Source organism: Scyliorhinus torazame, chromosome 4, assembly GCF_047496885.1.
Source record: "Scyliorhinus torazame isolate Kashiwa2021f chromosome 4, sScyTor2.1, whole genome shotgun sequence".
Lineage (NCBI taxonomy): Eukaryota > Metazoa > Chordata > Chondrichthyes > Carcharhiniformes > Scyliorhinidae > Scyliorhinus > Scyliorhinus torazame.
In genome coordinates, this window is record NC_092710.1 from 114,355,006 (window position 1) to 114,378,656 (window position 23,651).

Sequence of the window (23,651 nt, forward strand, 5' to 3'; positions counted from 1 at the left end):
GCATGGAAGGCCGGGGGGGGGGGGGGCTTACTGAAGTCCATATAAACTACACCCACAGCATTTCCCTCATCAATTTTCTTTCTCACCTCTTCAAAAATCTTATTCAAGTTGGTGAGACATGACCTTCCCCGTACAAAACCATGCTGCCTGTCACTAACTAGTCCATTTTCCTCCAAATGTGCATATATCCTGTCCCTCAGTATCTTTTCCAAAAGCTTCCCCACCACTGATGTCAGGCTCACAGGTATAATTTGCTGGATTAGCCCTGCTTCATTTCTTAAACAAGGGAGCAATATTGGCTATTTTCCAGTCCTCTGGAAATTCACCTGTGGTCAAAGAGGCTAAGAAGATATCTGCAAAGGCTCAGCTATTTCTCCCCTTTTCTCCCGCAGTAAGCTGAGATAGATCCCATCCAGCCCTGGGGGCTTGTCTACCTTTATGCAATTTAGGATACTCAACACTTCCTCCTTTGGCATATTAACGTTCTCAAGAGCGTTCACACCTATCTCTGACCTCAACATCCGCTATGTCCTTTTCCCTGGTGAATATAGATGCAAAATACTCATTAAAGATTTCACTTGGTGGAAGAACAGTGCCACAGTGGTTAGCACAGCTGCCTCACGGCGCCGAGTTCCCAGGTTTGATCCCGGCTCTGGGTCACTGTCCGTGTGGAGTTTGCACATTCTCCCCGTTTTGCGTGGGTTTCGCCCCCACAACCCAAAGATGTGCAGGGTAGGTGGATTGCCATGCTAAATTGCCCCTTAATTGGAAAAAGTGAATTGGGTACTCTAAATTTTTTTTTTAATTAAAGATTTCACCCACTTCTTCTGGTTCCACGCATAACTTCCCCCCATTGTCTTTAAGTGGGCCTACTATTTCCCTCTTGCTTCTAATACATGTATAAAAAGCCTTGGGATTCTCCTTAATCATGTTTGCTAAAGTCATTTCATGGCTCCTTTTAGCCCTCCTAATTCCACGTTTAAATTCCTTCCTACTTTCACTGTACTACTCAAGGGCTTCATCAGTTTTTAGATGGCTAGACCCATCGTATGCTTCCTTTGAGCGCGGTTAAGCACTGCTCCACAAATACTGATCGTTCCCTGTCCTCGACAAATTGCTGTCGAGCCAAAATCCCAGAACCTTCACACATCCCTCAAGACACAGACATCCCAACCCCATCCCTCCCAGCAGTGATTCAGAACCCAACAGTGTGTTTTTCTGGCAGTGCTAACTGGACACTGATTCAGAACCCATTGCGTATTTCTAGTGGTAACTGATCGCCAACACTACCAAATTTCCACACTTCCATAAAGGTATTAAGGCCACATACCCTAGCCACCAGCCCTAGACCTATCACTCCACTCTCAAACTCCATCTCAGTCACACCCTCCCAGTTTCCCAATGCCTCGATTCCACATGCCACCTCCAGCATTCCATTCAGATTCTCAGCCCTATGTTTCAGTTATTTCTTCATCTGTTTGTGTTGCAATCAGTTTCTGGTCAGCTTGTCCCCACGTCATCCCTGTACACACCCCAATCCAATAATTGTTGAAAACCATAAAGTTACATGAACATTAACTAAGTCATAGAAATCAATAAAGCAACAGGATTGCTAGACATACAACCCTTGGTGACAGAAAAAGCAAGAACTGAGGTAGAGCAAAATGAGGATCAGTTCAGAGAGCCACATCATATGCACAAGTTAGGATTCTGTCCTCTGCCAATTCAACATGGATTGAAAGCCAATTTGCATCAACTGCTACAGTTGAGTATAAATTACTCTGATCGGCTCATCGTTAATTCCCTGACCATATTTTAAAATACTTTATACAGTCATTACTTAATATTTTCTGCATTATCCTCCACTTCTATGATCAACACAAACAAATTGGCGAGTTTTTAAAAAAAACTTTAGCTCTAATGTCTGCTAGTATTTCATTGACAAATTACACATTTTTTCAGAAATAATTTGCAGATCAGAGGTCAGCGATATCGGACAGTAGAACCCATACTGCTCCGGGTCCTTATCCTTCTTCAGTATTAAGGATATCAAAGCCTGCGATAACATAAGGGAAGCTCTCCCTTATCCCTCGCCTCATTGTCTGCCCTTACCAGCAGGGGTCCCAGCTCCCCAGGAAACTTTCTGTAAATTTCTACAGGTAATCCATCTGCCCTGGACCTTCCCTGCCTGCATCGCCCCCATACCCTCCATCACCTCCACCAGTCCACTGAGGGCCCCCAGCACCTCCACCCTGTCCTCCTCCACCTTGGGGAACTCCAACCAGTCTAGAAATCGCCGCATTCCCTTCCCCCCGGTCGGGGGCTCCGATTCGTAGAGTCTCTTATAAAACTCCTCAAAACCACAATTCACAGGCGGCACGGTGGCGCAGTGGTTAGGACTGCTCCCTCACTGCACCGAGGTCCCAGGTTCAATCCCAGCTCTGGGTCACTGTCCGTGTGTAGTTTGCACATTCTCCCCGTGTTTGCGTGGGTTTCACCCCCACAACCCAAAGATGTGCAGGGTAGGTGGATTGGCCATGCTAAATTGCCCCTTAATTGGAAAAAATTAATTGGGTACTCTAAATTTATAAAATAAAAACATTCACCCTCACCGAGTCTAGTACCACTCTTTCCCATCCTTCACCCTTCCGATCTCCCTCGCCGCTTCCTGCATCCTAAGTTGGTGAGCCAAGTTGTTGCTCACCTTCTCCCCATAATATCGTACACTACCCCTCCGCAGCTGCCCCACTTCTGCCCCCCTAGACACCACCCCAACCTCCATCTGGAGCTTCTGCCACTCCTGCAAACCTTGCCTCTGGGCCTCGGAGTACCTCCTGTCCACCCGCAGAATCTTGTCCACCAGCCTTGCCATCTCTGCTCGTTCCACTTCGTCCTTATGCACCTAGATCGATATAAACTCCCCCCTGACCACTGCCTTAAATGCCTCCCATAGGTGTTCCAAAATAATGCTCACGGCTGTTGTAAGTCACCAGGAGGTGGGCCGGTTACAGCATCCTGAACGTCACCCCCACTTCTTAAAGAGGACAGCCTTGACTCGGTTGAGCCGGGCTCTCCACTTAGCCAGTTCCGCATCCAGGTTTTGGTACACTCGAAGCTCATTACCTTCCCAGGTACACCTCCTCGACTGCCTAGCCCACCGCAAAATCTTCTCCTTGTCAAGGAATCTGTGGAGCCTTACCACCATCGCTCTGAGCGGCTCGTTCGCCTGTGGCTTCATCAGTGCCTGATGCGCCCAGTCGACCTCCAGGGGCCGGTCAAAGGCCACTCCCCCATTAACTGTTCCCATTTTGGCTGCATATGAGCCAGCGTCCGCTTCCTCGATGTCCTCTAGCATCCCAACAATTCTTAAATTTTGTCTCCGGGAGCAGATATCCAAATCCTCTACCTTTTCCTTTAGCTGCTTCTGGGTCTTTCGCATCATCCCGATCTCGGCCGCCAACAAGGTAAGTTGCTCCTCATGCTCCCCCACCATCGCCTCCACTTTCTGGATCGCCTAGCTCTGGGTCTCCAACCTCAGACCCCCCCGATCGATCCCTGCTTTTAGTGGTTCTACCACCTTAGCCAGTCCTCCTGAGCTTCCCTCTTCTGCTGGCTAAACGTCTCATTACAAAGAACAAAGAAAAGTACAGCACAGGAACAGGCCCTTCGGCCCTCCAAGCCTGTGCCGACCATGCTGCCCGTCTAAACTAAAATCTTCTACACTTCCTGCATCCGTATCCCTCTATTCCCATCCTATTCATGTATTTGTCAGGATGCCCCTTAAATGTCACTATCGTCCCTGCTTCCACCACCGCCTCCGGCAGCGAGTTCCAGGCACCCACTACCCTCTGTGTAAAAAACTTGCCTCGTATATCTCCTCTAAACCTTGCCCTTCGCACCTTAAACCTAGGCCCCCTAGTAATTGACCCTTCTACCCTGGGAAAAAGCCTCTGATTATCCACTCTGTCTATGCCCCTCATAATTTTGTAGACCTCAATCAGGTCGCCCCTCAACCTCCGTCGTTCCAGTGAGAACAAACCGAGTTTATTCAATCGCTCCTTATAGCTAATGCCCTCCATACCAGGCAACATTCTGGTAAATCTCTTCTGCACCCTCTCTAAAGCCTCCACATCCTTCTGGTAATGTGGTGACCAGAATTGAACACTATACTCCAAGTGTGGCCTAACTAAGGTTCTATACAGCTGCAACATGACTTGCCAATTCTTATACTCAATGCCCCGGCCAATGAAGGCAAGCATGCCGTATGCCTTCTTGACTACCTTCTCCACCTGTGTTGCCCCTTTCAGTGACCTGTGGACCTGTACACCTAGATCTCTCTGACTTTCAATACTCTTGAGGGTTCTACCATTCACTGTATATTCCCTACCTGTATTAGACCTTCCAAAATGCATTACCTCACATTTGTCAGGATTAAATTCCATCTGCCTTCTCTCCGTCCAAGTCTCCAAACAATCTAAATCCTGCTGTATCCTCTGACAGTCCTCATCGCTATCCGCAATTCCACCAACCTTTGTGTCGTCTGCAAACTTACTAATCAGACCAGTTACATTTTCCTCCAAATCATTTATATATACTACAAACAGCAACGGTCCCAGCACTGATCCCTGCGGAACACCACTAGTCACAGCCCTCCAATTAGAAAAGCATCCTTCCATTGCTACTCTCTGCGTTCTATGACCTAGCCAGTTCTGTATCCATCTTGCCAGCTCACCCCTGATCCCGTGTGACTTCACCTTTTGTACCAAGAAGCCTACCAGCTGTTCCGTTGACCATTAGGCTGGTTTGATCGACCCTATATCCTCCGTCACCTTCACCTGTGGCACACAAAGAATCTCAAGATCCAACAGCTTCTTCCTTCTCGACCCACTTCTGGTCCGTGAACCGATCCAACAACACCACCAGTGGAGGTTTACTTTCTTCCAGCACTTCTACACCTTTTTCCACCAAAACATCCGCCCAGCAAATGGGAAAAAGGACCGAAAAAACCATCTCGAGCGGGAGCTGCCAAATGTGCGACCACTCACTCCTTGGCCGCCACCGGCAGTCCTCAGTAATAAATTTTAAAGACACGTTGCACAGGATTTATATCCACAAGATGGCTGTGATTGTTGGAGGTGTATCATCTCAGTCCCAGGACATCGCTGGAGTTCCAGGGGGTGGTGTCCTAGGCCCAACCATCTTCAGCTGCTTCATCAATGATGATCTCTCCATCATAAGATCCAAAGTGGCGATGCTCTCTTTTAAGAAATTAATTACTTCTCCATGTCAAACTAAATAATAATTATCCAGATAACAAATGATAGGTTAGAGAATCAGGTGTGCAATATTTCTTTATCCACAGGCAACCCAAGTGCTAATTGTGCTATTGCTGGATGATGTAAGTTTGAATATTCTCTTCAACCATATTTTCACAACACACTAATTACTAGAACATCCTGACTTTAAACATGTATAGAAATGGCATTTAACTACAATAAAACATTTTATAACATTTTGCTCTATTTTTTTTTAAATATTTTTTTTATTCTACATTTTCATTTTCCTTCAAAAATTTACACCCCACCCACAAACAGTAAATGGTAACAAATACAAAGTCAATCCCCTTAACAATACCAACGATCCCATTCTCCCACCACCCCAAACAACGTCCCACCTGTCAATATATGCATCCAATAAAACAAACCCTCCCACGGTGGAAACAAAAAACAAAGGAGAAAAAAAAAGGAGTCCGGGACCGCCCATGGTCACCATTTACCTATAGAGTCCACTCCCCCTCCCCCCTACACTCAACGCCATCCAGCCTCTGAAAGAGTACCGTACATGATACTCAAGAGTTGTACACCCCCCCGCCCCCCCCCCCCCCACCACCACCACCAAGTCTCCAGCTCCTCCCGTCCACTGCCTCTTGTAAAACTCCTCCTCCCAACCTCGGTTCCTTCCCCCCAACTTTCCACCCCGACTAGACCACTCGGACCCTGTTCTGCCAGGCTCTGATGGCCGCAGCCCCTCCCCTCACCTCACTCCCGTTCACTGGCCGGCTTAAACCGGCCAGCGTGGAGGCCCCCGCCCGGGTCCCTTTCCCTCTTGCCCGGCCCTAGGAACGCCCAGAGATCCCCTTTTAGCACACAAACCCCGCATATCCACCTACACTCCAAAGAGCCCTCATTTTGAGTGAAAGTCCCATCCCTTCCCTTGTCCAAATATATACAACATTGGCTCCTTTAGCCCCTACCCCCCGCACGCAGTGAAACAAAAAAGAAGAAAATACAGTCATGAGGTTACATCGGCCCATGGCCATTTCTCAATTTGTCAGTTCTGCCACAGTCCTTTTGCCTTCGCAAACTCCTCCGCTGCTTCCGCCGTTCCAAAATAAAAGTCCCTGAGCTTATAAATCACCCTCAGCTTCGCTGGATATACAATGCCGCACTGCACCTTTCTAATGTACAGTGCCCTCTTCACCCGGTTGAAGGCAGCCCGCCTCCTCGCCAGCTCCACCGCAAAGTCCTGGTATACACGTAGACCAGCTCCAGCCCACTGCACCACCCGCTTCTGCTTGGCCCAGCTCAGGACCTTCTCCTTCACACTGTACCTACGGAAGCACAGAGTCACTGTCCTTGGCGGCTCACTCGCCTTTGGTACAGGCCTCCACGACTGATGAGCCCAATCCAGTTCATATCGGGAGGGATCCTCCCCCTCCCCCAATAGTTTTGCCAGCATCGCGGCAAAATACTCAGTCGGCTTCGGTCCTTCAACTCCTTCGGGCGGCCCCACAATCCTCAAATTCTGTCGCCTGGATCGGTTTTCCAGGTCTTCCATTTTTCCTCGCAGATCCTTGTTAATGTCCATCACCTTCCGCATTTCCTTCCCCATCGAGGCAAGTTGATCACCAAGCTGCAATAACGTCTCCTCCACTTCCTTCAGCGCCTCCCCTTGCTCTCGTACCTCCGCCACTGCGCTCGCCACCGCCGTCATCACCGGGGAAATCGCCTCCTCCACCAGCACACTCAAAACCTCCCTCATCTCCGTCCTCACCGTCTCCATGCATTTCGCAAATTGCCTTTCGAATTCCGCAGCCACCACCTTAGTTATTCCTTCAGCCGTAAGCACTGCGGCCTCCCCTGGTGCTCCAGCCTCCATTTTCTTTACCAACCCCGCGGTGACCTTTTCACTCCCCGACGGACTTTCAGCCCCTTTTTTCACGGCCGTTTTTTTGCTGGTCTTCGACATTCCCCTCCTCTGTGCTGTCTCCCGACTTTTACTGCCTTCGCTGGCCCTAGGACCGGGCGTTAACCCCCGACAATGCCGTTCCCGAACGGGAGCCCTCCAACGCGCGGCTGCTTCCCGCCCGCCGTCACCGGAAGTCGCCAACATTTTGCTCTATTAGTTATATTTTTTTACAAGGCTTTGAATTAACTGCACTACTCGTGCATCAAGGGAAATGAGGATAATGGGGGGAAATGGCGCAGAGGAAGATGATCAGCCATGATCTGTTTCAATGGTGAAACAGGCTCGACAGGCAATGACCTACTCTTGTTCCTATACTAACTACATTGTTTGTTCTGTGAATACATCACTTAATTTGACACTGTGGATCAAGGAATGTGTAATAAGTCACAAAACTAAGCCTGCAAAAATGAGACGGTTTTGTTGCCTTTTTTACCATCTGTAAATATGGCAATCAATGAGGTTGCCCTTCTTTCTTTATCGATATTATATTGCTCAGAGTCGCCAGGTATCAAATGATACCACCACAAGGTTCAACCGGATACTGATCAAAGAGCCAAACACCAGTTAGTTAGTTCAAGATCAAGGGTACTTTATTTACACACACAATTATCATGCAATATAAACACTACTAGTTAAACTACACCTATCAACTATGACAACCTGTACTTAACTTCAGGCACCCGGCTTAGGTCAGTGGAACAGTGGCTGTTGTTCGGATCTGGATCTACTGGGTCTGGAGAAGTAACTGCTGCTCAGCTGGGCTCATCCGTCTGGTAGCGGGCGTTGAACTTGAACTTGCTTCTGGTGCTGCTGCAATTGGAGGTGGACGTTGCCGGAGCGTCAGGTCCAAGAGAGATCGAACGCATGGCGGTCTCTCTCTTTATCCTTGGGGAGTTTTGTTCTCTTTTGGGCGGTCCTTCGGTTTGGACCCCCTTAATTGGGTAGTTCTTGATTACTGTATTTGATTTGAGCCAATAAAGGGGCGGGTGCCTTGATGGCCGGGCGTGTCCTAAGCGGTCATTGACCCTGTTGCTGATGCTTCCTCAGTACAGGGAGTGGCGCCGAAATGGTTGGGATTGTATCGGTTACTCAAGTATCAGTCTTTTGTCTTAAGGAGATGGGCCATCAAAATGCTAATTGGTTGGAGGTTTTGATGCTGTCTGGATTCTTCGTTCACAAATATACATTCAGGCTCTGAGCCTGCCTGAACCTTACATTGTCCATTTTTCCCATTATGCTTTGCGACCGTCCATGTTTCTTATTGTAAGTGGCCATCCCAGATGGCTACAGTTTGCACACATCACAGTAAATAATAAAAGCTACTGAAATACACCGCCAGTTTTGTAATTCAACTGTACAGTGAGCACTTGGTGTTACTTGCCTATTAACATTTCATCCTCTAGCTCCAATAACCCAGTGTTAATTTCACCTCTTACGCTTCAACCATTTAATTTGCATTTTGCACATCACTGAGCTATACAGATGCTTTAAAAACAAAAGAAAAGTGACTCTATATTCAGCACTGATGTTCTTCATAGAATGCTTCTTCCTTCAAAAAATAATGTCCACAGCTCCTTTTAGAATATCACTTGCTCACATAGCCTTGAGGTATGTAACAAGTAAATATATCCATAAATAAGATAACAATCACTTGTCAGGAATATTAGATACTATACCTAAAAGTTCCCAAATATATCCCAACAAAACTGGAAGACATTAGAACCTGGAGCACATTTCTCTAAATATACTTGTAGAATGAACGAAAAAATTATGCTCGAATCCCATGCATCAAAATGTTATCCAGCAGAAATACCAAACTCTCTCAGGGTGTTGCTAGAATCTCATCTCCCAGAATTCTTACTCAACCATCTGCAGTCTGAAATTGATTCAGAGAAGGGTTTTGTACCATTAGGGTTAATAATTAAATTTTTATTTTCTGATGGATTTAAATCTGCCTTTTCATAAATCTTGCGCACCACTATTAAATTCTGGAGTACCATTTTCTTCACTTCGGTCAGAGTCAGCCAGCTCTGGAGGTGATATGATAATTTTGTCAATGCTTATAAATCTATTCTATCACTTTTTTTCTCCAGTTTAAATTGAGCTGCATACTCAATGATATCCTGGCATAGATCTGAAAATAAGTCAATTTACTTCTATTGAGACAAAGATGTGTAAAAACGCTCTTTGGGGAGGAGGTCGAGAAATTTAAATAGGGTGAGAGGAGAGAAAACAAAGTCAGGAGCATCACAATGCTGAGTGAATGTGTCAGCAACTTTTAAGGGCTAAATCACTTTCCATACAGCACGCAATATAGGACTTTGAATGTAATTTCCTGCACAGAAGCTCATCATCTCAGCAATGCCATCAAGGTTCACAGTTGAATGGAGAGTAGGAGGGAAGACAATGGAAACAACAGCCAGTCACGAATTCACCAACAAGAATTAAAATACTTGCAACGAGTATCTCATTTCCAAAAGTAATGGAATTTAATCAGGCCTACCATAGAAGAGAAAATATAGGTTCTTTCACTACCTATTTAACAAATAGAGCTGTTTGCAAGACATTGATTTCATTAATGAATAAAACTTTATGCAGTTGACCTGCGTTACCTTTATAATTTCAAGTGGCATTATTTTGAAGCTCCAGCAATTAAGTAGAATTCAAAGTTATGGGGAAACCCTTTAAATTAAATAAACATGAATGTAAAAGTTTAAAAGCAAAGCTAAAGGCCATGTATCTTCAATGATTTTAATGGCATCCACCCACCTCAAAATTTTAGAAGTATTTTCACATGTAAAATATAATATATTTTCGAGTCTGATTGCCTATGGACTTTGTACATAGGTAGACAAAACCAAATACAGAATTCAGGTTAAGCAGCATTAGAGGACTCAAGATAATTAAACTGAACCAAGAAGTGAGGTAATGGGGGTTAGTGAGTTTAGAGAGGGACAACCAAATAAAATAGGAAGAAAGGGAGGGGAAAAGGAAAGGAAATTAAGGGGGCACTCATCCCATGTGACAAGTGGTCAAGTACAGGGTCCTTAATATTCTTTCTGATTCTGGAGTCTTAGGATGTATATATGGGGACAATTCACTCTGTGCTTGGTTGAATTGTTAGGTTGTTATCCATCAGTTGAAAATAGTAAGTCATTTCCTGGTGAAAAGCTCCCTCATTAGGAAGAATTTGCTTACCCCTGACTGCAACATCTGTAAGCAGCAGTCACCCTCTTTGCCATTCCAGAATCTAAATTCTTCCAAAGAATTTGGCTTTGGAATGCTGTAGGGCAGCACGGCAGCCCAGTGGTTAGCACTGTTGCTTCACAGCACCAGGGTCCCAGATTCGATTGTGTGTGGAGTCTGCATGGGTTTCCTCCAGCTGCTCCGGTTTCCTCCCACAAGTCCCGAAAGACACGCTGTTAGGTAATTTGGACATTCTGAATTCTCCCTCTGCGACCCAAACAGGCGCCGGAATGTGGCGACTAGGGGCTTCTCACAGTAACTTCATTGCAGTGTTAATGTAAGCCTACTTGTGACAATAAAGATTATTGTTATTGAAGTTTTGGAATACAAGAACAGATCACTTGTCTTTTTGACAGCCTAGAATGGTGCATGGAGCAAAAGAAACTAACAAGGAGGAACATTTACAAAACCTTAAAATATGTATACACCTTAACATTTCTGGTCTTAAGAGAAATAGACAAATGATTGGCCCAACATCATACAGCACAACCAAAATTACTGACACAACTGATATTGGGCAAAAAAATACAAATGGTGAAAAGAAACATAGGGAACCTCAGATAATAATAAAGCAAAATGCTGCAGAACCTTGGGCAGAATTGCGTCAATAGTCAATGCATTCATAGTATTGGGAATATACAACTATTTAAAATTGATGCAATGTCAGAAATTACTCAAGTTCTGCCACATAATCATTTAAAATATTCTTCCTTCACATTAAACTGAAGACAGTTTTATATCATAGTGTTACAGGATTAAAAATTAAAATCGCAACAAACACTAATTTGTTGTGCAATAGGCTACTATACTCACATCCCCTCTAAAACAGTATTTCTCCCTTCCCCTCCAGTAAGAACCTTGAACCTATATTATTCTCAACTATAACGGCATAAAACCCACACACACACCCAAAGATACTGCCATAGATACAGTCAGTGGCAATTCTTGAACAATCTGCCAAAAGGCATACATAAATAGAGCAGATAACCAAGTCTAGCAAAACTTGAAAACAACCAACATTATTTATACAGCACCTTCAACATTGACAATGTTTCTAATGCACATGATAAATAATGCAAATGATATCTTGCATCCACTTGAGCAGGAAGACAGGGTCTCCTTTTTATATCTCATCCAAAATTTAACTTCTTCAATAATAAATTTAAATCCTCATATAATCAAATAGCAAAGAGATATTGCACCCTCCAGTGTGATGACATCATGTCTTTACAGACCAGATACCACATTTTTAGATAATGCAAGAAGGTTTTTTTAAATCTCATTAATCAGAGCAATTTATAATTTTAGCTGCCCTGGTGTTCTACCATTCCTTTTGCAATGTTCAATGGCTTTCATTCTTGGTTTATGCAGGGTAATCACACCGCCACTCAAATAATGCAAGGTCCTTTTCCTTTGACCAAAACAAATAACGTCATTCTGGTCAAATCAGTCCTTATGCAGCCACTTGAATAACACCATATTTTCAGAAAACAGACATATTTCTTGAAGGATCGACCAGTGCATCAACAAATTCTCATGTGGTTTCTGCATATTTAAAGCAGTTATAATAATGCCATATTATTCAAGTAATTTACATGGGCTTCAGTGTACATTAAAACAAAAATTTTAACTTTTTGGGAAATCAAGGTTCGCAACTGCGGCAAAGATGATTGTAGATCAAATTAAGAAGCAAGTGCTTCTTGGGAAGTAGGTGGTACGGCCCATTCCTAGTTACCAAGACAGTGCTGATGGGCTTTGTTTTTGAACAGCTGTAGACCTTGTGCTGATGGTGCTTCCACAACAATGTCAGGCACAGAATCTCAGGAATAATAAGCATGTACTTCAGTCCATCGGAATATGTGGTTTGGAGGGGATCGTGTACAGGATGTTGCACTCACTTCATTGCTGTTCTAATTTTTCATAGTGTTAATGGCTATGAGGCTGAGAGGCACTGGTGAAGCAAGCTCAGTGAATGGTTGCAGTGAAGTTTGTAGTCACATGTACTGCAGCTACAATGCACCAGCGATGTGATGGATGGACAGTCAGTTGCTTTGTCCTGGATCACACTCAGCTTCTCAAGTGTTGCTGCAGTTGCAATTATCCAGGCAACTGATGAGTATTTTGTCACACTCTTGACTCTAGCCATGTAGGTGGAGAGTGTCAAGTGATGAGTCGCTCAACAAAGAGTACAGTGCCCTTATCCTGCTCTCGCAGCCAGTGTTAATATAGTTAATCCAGTTGAACTTCTGTTCAATGGTGATCACAATGATGTTGATGATAGGGGACCCAATGACAATAGAGCCACTGATGTTGATAATGATATCACTGAAACTCTTAAATTGAGGGTTGAGCTTTCTCTTTTTTTTAAAGATTGCCATTATCTGGCATTTAGGTGATATGAACATTACCTGCCGAACTGTTAGCTAATACCACATTCTACCAAAATCTTAATCCAAGTTGTTTCACGGTCAGTTAACTTGACAGAATATCAATAGCTCATTATTACATTAATCTTTCCAACATCAAGGCATTGTAATTTAATTTCATGTTAACTATCCCAACCAGTTCTCGGATACAATATCCAGTGTGTTCAGTTTTCAGTTGACCACCAAGGCGAAAACCATCATCTCACAAGGTAGAAAGCTGCCACAACTCAGTTTGGTACCAATATGTGAAACACTTTTCCAGTCGGTAACAAAATTAACCTTTGGTCTCATTATTTTTATTCATAATTGAAAGAGATATTACCTATCATGACAAAAGGCTCCTTTCCAGGCAAAATACAGAGATAAACTCAACCACTGATGGCAATAAGCAAGACTTCTAGTTTTGAGGTTCGGAAAATGGCAAAATCAATTCTGACTTTCTAACTTTAATTTGTGCTCTTGCCTTTCCAGCGAAATAATAATAACCTTTCATTGTCACAAGTATGAAGTTACTGTGTGTGAAAAGCCCCTAGTCGCCACATTCCGGCACCTGTTTGCGTAAGCTGGTACGGGGATTGAACCCGCACTGCTGGCCTTGTTCTGCATCACAAACCAGCTGTCTAGCCCACTGAGCTAAACCAGCTGTGTAGCTCTACTTGATCATTCGTAATGTTCTCGATTACACTGAAGGAACAACCAATATTCTGAATCATCAATGTGCAGGTCTCTAATTTCTAATGTCATTTTGACCCGTTTCTTTGTCACTTGTCAGATGTATTAACTGAAGTGAAGGAATGGAAGACTGAGACTTCTCCATGTTTTTGGCTTCATCCATCTGATCTCAAAAGCATTAATTATGTGGTCACAACAATTAAAATCTACTGGCTATTAAAATTATCAGCTCCTCCAGCTAAAGTTTGTACCTCTTTAAAGAGTTCTTCTCAATTGCTTAAATCTTTTTTTCTCCTTTTTTACATTTTTCCAATTAAGGGGGCAATTTAGCGTGGCCTGCACATCTTTTGGGTTGTGAGGGTGAGACTCACGCAGACACAGGGAGAATATGCAAACTCCACACGGACAGTGACCCAGGGCTGGGATCGAAACAGGCCCTCAGTGCCGTAAGCCAGCAATACTAACCACTGCGCCACCATGCCAGCCTCTCAAGTGCTTTAATCTAAGCCAGCAACAGTCCTTGCATAATGTTTATGAAGCTTTTATTTGTTATCCTTTCTATAGACCATGCTTCAGTTGTAATTCTGGTTCTTAACCCTTCTCTATCCTGAGATGGACTAATAACTAGAATAACGGTGCAGTGCATTATACTCCAGGACAGATTATCTGGAAAAATGTTATTGCTAAGAAAAAAATCACCAACAGAATTCTTCAACATTTTTTGATCTTATGTACAAAGTATGCATATTTCATTTAATCATATCTTGAATTTTAAGAAATGCATAATTAGAATTGTAACCATGCTTAGAAGTATAACAACCCAGAGTCAAGATGAATCTCGGAAACTTAGTTGAAATCTAAAGTGGTTACTTGGATTTCTTACCTGACCAGCCATCTAAGTTCTATTTACATGTGGAAATTAGAATGTGCCCTTCAAATGTCTGTTTGGCTAATATAATACATCACACAGTTTTAAGGCGATTAAATATCAAACAAGTTACGACTCTAGACAAGGTGTTAACATTAACACTGCTGGGACCGATGTTACCATATTCATGACATTGACAGATGCAATCTTAGAAATTTATGGGATTCTATGTCACATGGCAAAGCAGTTCAAGTGCTATGATCCCGTCTTTACAATTCTATCTTTAAAACCAGAAGATTACTCACTCTTCAGATCTATTTGGAGAATTATTATATGTCTAGATGTTAGGGACTTTAATATTGCTGGAGAGACAGACATATTGCTGAAGCTTTTCATAATGCACTTATCAGGATCAACCCAAGAATGCCAAATTACAAACAATCTAAACAACAGGAGAAGATGGTGCCAATTGATTGGCAAGTCGACTCTGATTGGTTGTTGTGTTGTCAGACAGAGAACCAAAGGCTCCCCCAATCTCCCAGGTAATTCAAAAAAGATGCAAGATTTGAACATATTACTTTTGTTTGAAGGGGATCCCTGCATAGGAATGTATGCCACTTGTAGCAAGTGTAAATGAGTGACATTACAAGCTTGACTGATTATCATAAATTAATTGTTAGTGTAGCTATTAGTGCTGACCAATCACGGAATCATACCTAATAGTAGATGTTTTGTTTTGGATTGTGCAAGCATAGTGTTGCTCTGTTTATCTGGTTATAAATATGGCGGTCAATATAGTCGCCTTCCTTAATCCTAATTATGTTTGCTTTAGAGTCGCCAGTATCTCTCAATACCGCCACAAGGTTCAAACCCGAATACTGATCAAAGAGCCAATAACACCAGTTAGTTAGTTCAAAGTCAATACTATTTATTTACACACACAGTAATATCTACTCATGCACAAAGTACTACAAACTAAACTATCTCTAATGCTAACGCCTATACTTAGCTTCGGGTGCCCACTCAGTCAGAGGAACAATGGCCGTTGTTCGGTTCTGAGGTTGTTGGGTTCGAAGTGGTACAGGAGAGGAGCTAAGGTCGTCTGTCTGGTAGCGAGCGTTGACCTTGAACTTACTTGCTTCTGGTGATGCTGGTGGATGGGTCTCTCTGCTTTGAGAGCCAAGTCCAAGAGAGCGATTCTCTCGTGGAGGTTCCTTCTTATACCCGGAGGGGCTTCGCACACTTTTTGGCGGGCCTTAAACTTGGCCCCAATTAATTGGGCCGCTTCTCGATCACTGGTATTGATCTTGACCAATAAAGGGGTGGGTGCCCTGATGTCTTTGGTGGCCGTTGGCCTTGCTTTGTTTGTGCTTTCGGTTGGAGAACTGGCGCCGGGATGTCTGAAACAGTATCGGTTTCTTGAGTATCTTTCCTTTGTTCCCGGAGATGGGCCATCAATATGTTAATTGACCTATAGTTTCAATTTTGTCTGTGAGCTGTCTCTCCAATATGCATACAGACTCTGTGCCTGCTTGTTTTCCTAATATTGTCCACAGTTCCCTACATTCTTTGCGAGCGTCCATGTTGTATTCTGGAAGTGGCCATCCCAGATGGCTTCACTAGGCTGGTTGAATATAGTGTACCCTGCCTATTATGAACAACCAAAAGAACTTGCCATTTGATTCAATCAGCTTCGGCTAATCAGAGTTTATGTGTCAACCAATCAGCTTCCTTTCTCCTGTAGTTTATAATCAAAGGCAAGGAAAAAAACCTTATGGAAAGTACACTTATTTTAAAAATAAAGATTTTTCAATTTAGCTTTTTTTTTTATACAATATCCAATTATAGATCATAAATTTATACTTCCTGTACATGGAACTTCAAAGTTTATTATTTGATTATGTTCTTTAAAATTCAAAAAAACGTGCAACCACATGACAACAAACTAATGAACCAACCCATGGAAGAGTAAAAGATTTGTTTTGCCAAATTCCCAACTATGAGAGGATTCTCAGGAAAAGGAGCAAAGCCCAGACTACAGAAAAAGCAAGCTGTAGCTCCAAAGAACTAGCAGGAGAGAAAACACTAATACAGATATCCCACAGATTGTTTGCCTTCCCATCTAACCACTAAAGAATGATGTGTGGCATAAAACATCCAGAAGGTTGTTGACAGATTATTAAATTTGATAATGTTAAATAGTTGGCAGTTAGTTTACACAATTATTAATCCGGAATGTTTCAGGAATTATATACTAACTATGTATATTCATTTATACTCACACTAAATTACACCTTGATATGATCCATAGCATTCACTGTTCTAGGCATTGCTTAATTCCCTACCCAAAGCTAAAAAACAAACACACTTAGTTATCTTTACATGTTTAAAAACCCTACACAGAAGCTAATCCATTTTAAGTAGTTGATCTCACTTTTTCCACTATATTTGAGGTGTTATAAAGGGATGCCAGTTACAATTAAAATACTTCACAGGAGTACATTTTTGAATGAATCATCTGCACTAATATCCACTTACTGTTCACATGAGCATGACTCACTCCTAATTAAGTTGCAAAATCACGGAGGAGGAACATTCACTCACTTCTAAGAAATTATGTTTTTGCTACTACGTCTTCAATTTTCTTATAGGTTACAATACAGAATATGCAGCAGTACACTAACCATATTTTTTCTTTCAAAATTTAACGTCTACGGAAATCTCATGTTATCCGTTAATCTGAGCAGATTAAAAATTTAATATTCGTTTCAGCTTTTTAATCCATCTTTAAAGCTGCTTAAATACCAGAATATTTTTCCAAAACAATCTGAACAGTACTTAATTAAATGTTAGAACATTATTTTTTTTTTTTTAATTAATATTGAATGTATTAAAATATATTTTAATTGTTTCATAAACTAGCTTCAAAATTGTGTTTGTTGAAACAATTAAAAACTTAAAACATGACAGGGTCAGTAACCTGGATTAAGTAATTATGGTTACAGCCTTGGAAATCATTCCTGAAAACTTAAGTACAACACATACATAACGTTTAATGTTGCAAAGGTTTTATTAAAGTGGGCCAGAGAATTTCATTATATAAGGGATTTAACAATCCCGAATGGCATTTATCCAAATGAGATTTAATATCAGGCTTCGAACTCAGCAACATAGTTGTTATCAGGATACAGGCTTTAAGTCTTTCCACTATCTTGCATCCTATAAATTATATTAATAACCTGACAGAAAACACTTCAAACCAGGGGGCTGGGTCCAAAATAGTCAGGGAATTTCACTCGATGTTATCAACAGCTCAATAGTTCCCGAAAAAAGAGCAGCATGGGATAGAAAAACGAGACTGCACCCACCTTAGCTGAATTATAGCCCTGTGGCATCAAAGACATACAGCAAAAGTTAGGAATTACCCTGTTTGAGAAAGAAACAAACTAGGAGTATAATCAAACCATCCAAATAGCTTTCACATTATTCTTAATAGGCAATAACAGAACAGGATTGGATGGAAGAAATGTTCTTTACAACTGTTAAACTTTGAATCCTAATATCATAAAGACACCAATCTGATGATTAAAATATTTTACTCTGCTCTATCTTTTTCTGTATTTTTTTCATTTTACTTGGAAAAATGAATGATGGTAAAGCTTTCCTCAATTTGGCCCTTGGTGGAAGTCAATTTAAAATAAATAAATTAAATTAAATTGGGAAAATATTACTGCATAAACCTCAAGGATTTGAAATAAAAATGTTAATATAATTATTGTTCGCTGCAGAATCTCAAACTATTCTATTTCAGCATTTCCACTACGCTCATTTGTGGAAGGATGCTGGCCAGGTTGATGCTGGAGAGGGTACTGGACAACGCCCCAGAGGTGGATCAAGCCCCACAGGTCCTCAAGGCATAAGCCAAGAGCAGGGGAGCTTCCACGGGTGGCAATTGTACGGTTGTACAAGTTCATGGAAAAGGAGAAGATCCTGCCGTGGGCCAGGGAGAAGTGAGACTGTGAATGGGAGGGGAATCGTGTCCGAATATACCAGGACATGATGCAGAGCTGGCAAAGAAGCGTGCAGGATTCAACAGGACTAAGGCAGTGTTGTACCGATGGAAGATTCAGTTAGGATGTTGCACCCGGAAAAAGTGTGGGTCACATTTGAAGTACTAGTTTGAAACACGAGAAAAGGCCACTGACCTTATAAGGGACCAAAAACTGGGAGAGAACTGAGAGTTTGCATGGGATGGAGGAGCTATATCTGGATGCTGTGACTATCTTTGTTGCTGAAGGATGGGGGGATTGGGGGGGGGGGGGGGGGATTTCTTTGGGGAGTTGTAAGTTTGTAAGGGGAAGACCACCACCGTGAGCACCCCTCCCTCCTCACCCACCCCCCACGATTTGTGGTGTTTTTTCTTTTACGGGTAAGGCGTGTGGAAGTGATGGCTAAGGGGTAGTCAGGTGGGTAGGGGGGCCGTTTACACGGCTAAGGAGAGACTGGTGAGGGGGTGGGGGGTTCAGAGGGTGTGCAGGGAGGCGGGGCCTTCGAGCAGAAGGTACCTCGAAGCTGAAGTGGGGGAGGAGGCCGCGAGAGGTGGCTGGGTGGGGGGATTGCGACGTGGTAGAGTTGGAGACTGAACGTAGTATTGGGCAGATGGGGGGCTCCAACTTGGATGGGCCCAATTTAGGGTGGTATTAAAGGAGGTAGAACCGGAGAAGGGTGGTGGCAGATAATAGAGGGGAGCGGAGGCACAAGCCTCTGGTAAGAGTTGTAACGTGGAATGTCCAAGGGTTGAATGGGCCAGTTAAGAGGTCCCGGGTTTTTGCACATCTGAGGAGTTTGACGGCAGAGTTGATCTTTTTACAGGAGATGCATCTTCGGGTGAAAGATCAGGTTAGGTTGAGGAAGGGATGGGTGGGTGATAGAAACTAACCTTTTATTATAGGTAAAAAGGGTTAAAGAAATCATATTAACTGAAATTTTAAATCAATAAATATTAACCATGACAGTAAGAAAAGGCTGACTGCTTGTGAATGGATCAGATAAGCAAACTGCAAGAGTTTGCAAGGACAAACTGGCAGAAAGACATTTTGTGTTAGAGAGCTGGACTAAGATCAAGTTCCGTGTCCATGGTAACAACAAGTCACCCCATAGTAAGAATTTTTGGTGGGAAAAGTGGGAAATCTTTTTATCTCTTAATTTGACAGACACTTCGGCCAAATTAAATGAAGTATAGATTAGTTAAACCCAATCACAGCTGTAAAAAGGATGAAACTTTAAAGATAGTAATCTCTTTAAAAGCTCAGGTATCGGGATGGGAAAGCCATTCTAGAATCAATTCAACCTATCTCTGAAATGTATTCTATTTGCTTGCTTTGCAAAACCGCTATTTTATTCTATTTTAAACTGTGCAGTCCTTTTGTACTGTGTTTCTTGATTTGAAGAAATTACCTCGAGCTGTCATGGTATTTTGAATTCAACAATCTGTATTTGCGAAAGACAATCATTCTGATTAGCTTGCTGCAGGGCTAGTCGGAACGTCCTAAATTCTGTACTTGTGTGAAAATTGAAGCTGACAAAATAAAAGTTGCAAATTGCTTTTAACCCAAGAAACCAGTCTTGAATCTCTGTTATTTGGTATATGGTACGGCATTACAGGTATATGAATAGACACGGAGATCCCACAGTGGGACAAGTATTTCACTTGGGGTTTGATTCAAAATCGCGGGGGCTGGCCATTTTGTTGAGGTTTGTGGGGACCAAGGTAAAGCGGGACCCGGGAGGTAGATATGTGATAGTGAGTGGGATGCTGGAGGGGACTAGCGGAAGTGCTAGTCAACATATGTGCGCCGAATTGGGATGACGTGGGGTTTGTAAAGGGTTACTGGGAACGATTCCGGACTTAGACATGAACCAGCTGATTATGGGTGGTGATTTTAACTGTGTGATGGAACCGAAGGTGGATGGGTCAAGTCCAAAGTTTTTTTTAAATAAATGTTTTTTATTTGAACAAAGTATATTTACCGTTATGTACACAGGATAAGAAACATGTATATATATATATATATAATGTATACACATACATATATAGAAGAGCGGGCACACCCAAACATACCAATGACAAGAAAATAGTAAATAGCAATAAAAATATACAATAAAAAAAATATAGGATAACTGGTAGGGTATTGTGCACCAGCTCAACAGCAGCAACTCTGCATAACTGGCAATATTATTTACAACACATAAGTAGGCGACTGTTTGCGGGGGGTGGGGGGGGAGACCGGGGAGATAAATATACATTCGGGTGCCGGGGAGACAATTACAGTGGCCAATACTCGAATGGGTTTGGTGTTGTTGTCGCTTCTCCCGGACGGATCTCGCTGCCGTCTCGCGCTCACTGCCACTTCTGCCATTCCTCCCGTCTTTCGTCTTCATTCTCCTCGTTCCCTACTCCTGGAGATACCCTGTTCATTATTGTATCTCGTGCCTTCCTTCCGGCTCTCATTTCCCTGTCTCCCCCCCCCCACCTCCCTGATTCTCCTCTCTTGTTCCCTGTCTCTTCCCTCTCCCCTCCCCTCCTCCCGTGGTTCGCTTTTCTTTCCTCGTAGGTTTAGCTGTTTTCCCCCCCTCCCCCTCCCCCTCCCCGGCTACTCCCCCCTGATTCTTGGCTACCTGGCTATTCTTCCTCTCGTTCGTTGGCCACAAACCGGTCCCGGAACAATTGCGTGAATGGCTCCCACGTTCTGTGGAAGCCGTCGTCTGACCCTCGGATGGTGAATTTGATTTTCTCCATCTGGAGAGATTCCGAGAGGTTGGACGGCCAATCTGCAGCTTTGGGCGGTGCTGCTGACCGCCAGCCGAACTGGATGCTACGGCGAGCAATCAGGGAGGCAACGGCAAGGGCGTCCGCCCTCCTCCCAGGAATAGATCTGGCTGGTCCGAAACCCCGAAGACCGCCACTTTCGGGCATGGCTCCACCCTCATCTCCACCACTTTGGACATTGCCTCGAAGAAGGCTGTCCAGTACCCTGCAAGTCTGGGGCAAGACCAGAACATGTGGGCGTGGTTGGCTGGGCCTCCTTGGAACCGTTCACATCTATCCTCCACCTCCGGGAAGAACCTACTCATATGGGTTCTTGTTAAGTGGGCTCTATGTAGCACTTTTAGTTGCGTCAGGATGAGCCTTAGTGAAGAGTTGGAGTAGGGAGAATTGCCAGAGATGCTGACACAGGTACGATCACGTTAATCCCGAAGAAGGGAAAAGATTGGTTAGTTGTGGGTCATGTAGGCTCATTTCGTTGTTGAATACAGACGAGAAAGTGCTAGCTAAATTGATGGCGGGAAGGGTGGAGGGATGTGTGCTGGGTGGTTGCTGAGAATCAAACGGGTTTTGTAAAGGGCCAGCAGCTCTCGAGCAACATCAGGAGGCTGGTAAATGTGGTTATGACTCCATCAGGGGGGCTGGTGCCAGAGGTTGTTGTTGCTATGGATGCAGAGAAGGCTTTTGATCGGATGGAGTGAAGGTATTTATTTGAAATTCTGTGCAGGTTTGGGATTGGCCTGAAGTTTGTGATGTGGGTGCGTCTACTGAACTTGGCAAGTACATACAAATGAGATGAGCTCACTGAGTTTTGGCCTATATCAGGGAACGAGATAGGGGTGTCCGTTGTCGCCATTGTTGTTCACGATGGCGATTGAGCCCTTAGTGATGGCCCTTAGGGGGACTATGGAGTGGCAGGTGATTGTGAGGGAGAGCAGGGAGCACTGGGTGTCACTTTTTGTCATTTGTTTTCCAGACCCTCTGGATTTTGGTCCCGGAACGTGGAGAAGGTGAGGCGATTGGGTGTGGAATCAGCTAAGGAGACAGTTTAAGAAAAGATTAAGTTTGAGTTGAGGGGTCAGAGGAGGGCATGGAGACCTGGCGAGGGTTGTTCATGACAATGTTTGAGGAATTGTTAATCGCGGGGGACATAGACGGGAGAGGGGGAAAATTGTACAAACTGTGAATTTGTGGAGTTGAGGTTTTTTTTAAAACATGTGTTTGTAATAAAGTACTTTTTTTTTAATGAATTAAGTTTGGGCTTATACGAGAATTACTGGTGAATCATCAACAAAAATAACAAAAACTGCTCACATCGTGCAACCAAAAAAACAATGAGGGACCAATTAAGATGTGCAATTCATGGCAGTTGTTTTATGTACTATATAGGAAAAGTGTTTTCCACATTGGGAAAGGCCAGCAGTGTTTCAGAATAAAATACCTACTCAAGTCATAATTGGTAACAAAATAGGACGGCACATCATTGGTGCAAAACTAGACAATTTATGTAAGACATGCAAAACATTTTTTTTTAAATGATGCACATGTTTTACACATGTTCCGTATATAAAATACAATGTATAATTTTACAGCTGATACAGTGGAATTACTTTGTAAATAATACATACTGAATAATTCACCCACAATCAACTAACCAAAAATAAGTAAGTATTATATGTCATGCACCTTCAGATCAAAAACAGGTTTCAATACTCCAAGGTTAGGCATTTCTACTGCACATCTTAAATGGAAGAAAAACGTTAACATTTTAAATTTAAACAAGTGGATATATTGCTTCTGTAAATTATGGGCTGCAAGGCACCACAACTGTCAGTGGATACAGAACTGGCTAGGCCATAGAAGGCAGAGGGTAGCAATGGAGGGATGCTTTTCTAATTGGAGGGCTGTGACCAGTGGTGTTCCACAGGGATCAGTGCTGGGACCTTTGCTCTTTGTAGTATATATAAATGATTTGGAGGAAAATGTAACTGGTCTGATTAGTAAGTTTGCAGACGACACAAAGGTTGGTGGAATTGCGGATAGCGATGAGGACTGTCTGAGGATACAGCAGGATTTAGATTGTCTGGAGACTTGGGCGGAGAGATGGCAGATGGAGTTTAACCTGGACAAATGTGAGGTAATGCATTTTGGAAGGGCTAATGCAGGTAGGGAATATACAGTGAATGGTAGAACCCTCAAGAGTATTGAAAGTCAAAGAGATCTAGGAGTACAGGTCCACAGATCACTGAAAGGGGCTACACAGGTGGAGAAGGTAGTCAAGAAGGCATACGGCATGCTTGCCTTCATTGGCCGGGGCATTGAGTATAAGAATTGGCAAGTCATGTTGCAGCTGTATAGAACCTTA

The 23,651-nt window shown here is 43.2% G+C and overlaps 1 protein-coding gene across 3 annotated transcripts in view; it reads right to left on the reverse strand.

Annotated features, from left to right (window-relative positions):
* lyst (lysosomal trafficking regulator) overlaps window positions 1-23,651 on the reverse strand; it is a 482,598-nt gene that overhangs the window by 445,804 nt on the left and 13,143 nt on the right. The window contains exon 2 of one of the 3 annotated variants that reach the window (XM_072498517.1): window positions 17,829-17,886. The exons of the other annotated variants lie outside the window; for them this stretch is intronic. Coding sequence (XP_072354618.1) covers window positions 17,829-17,864 — 36 coding nt within the window. The 5' untranslated portion in view covers window positions 17,865-17,886. The remainder of the gene's footprint in view (window positions 1-17,828; window positions 17,887-23,651) is intronic. 3 annotated transcript variants of the gene reach the window in all.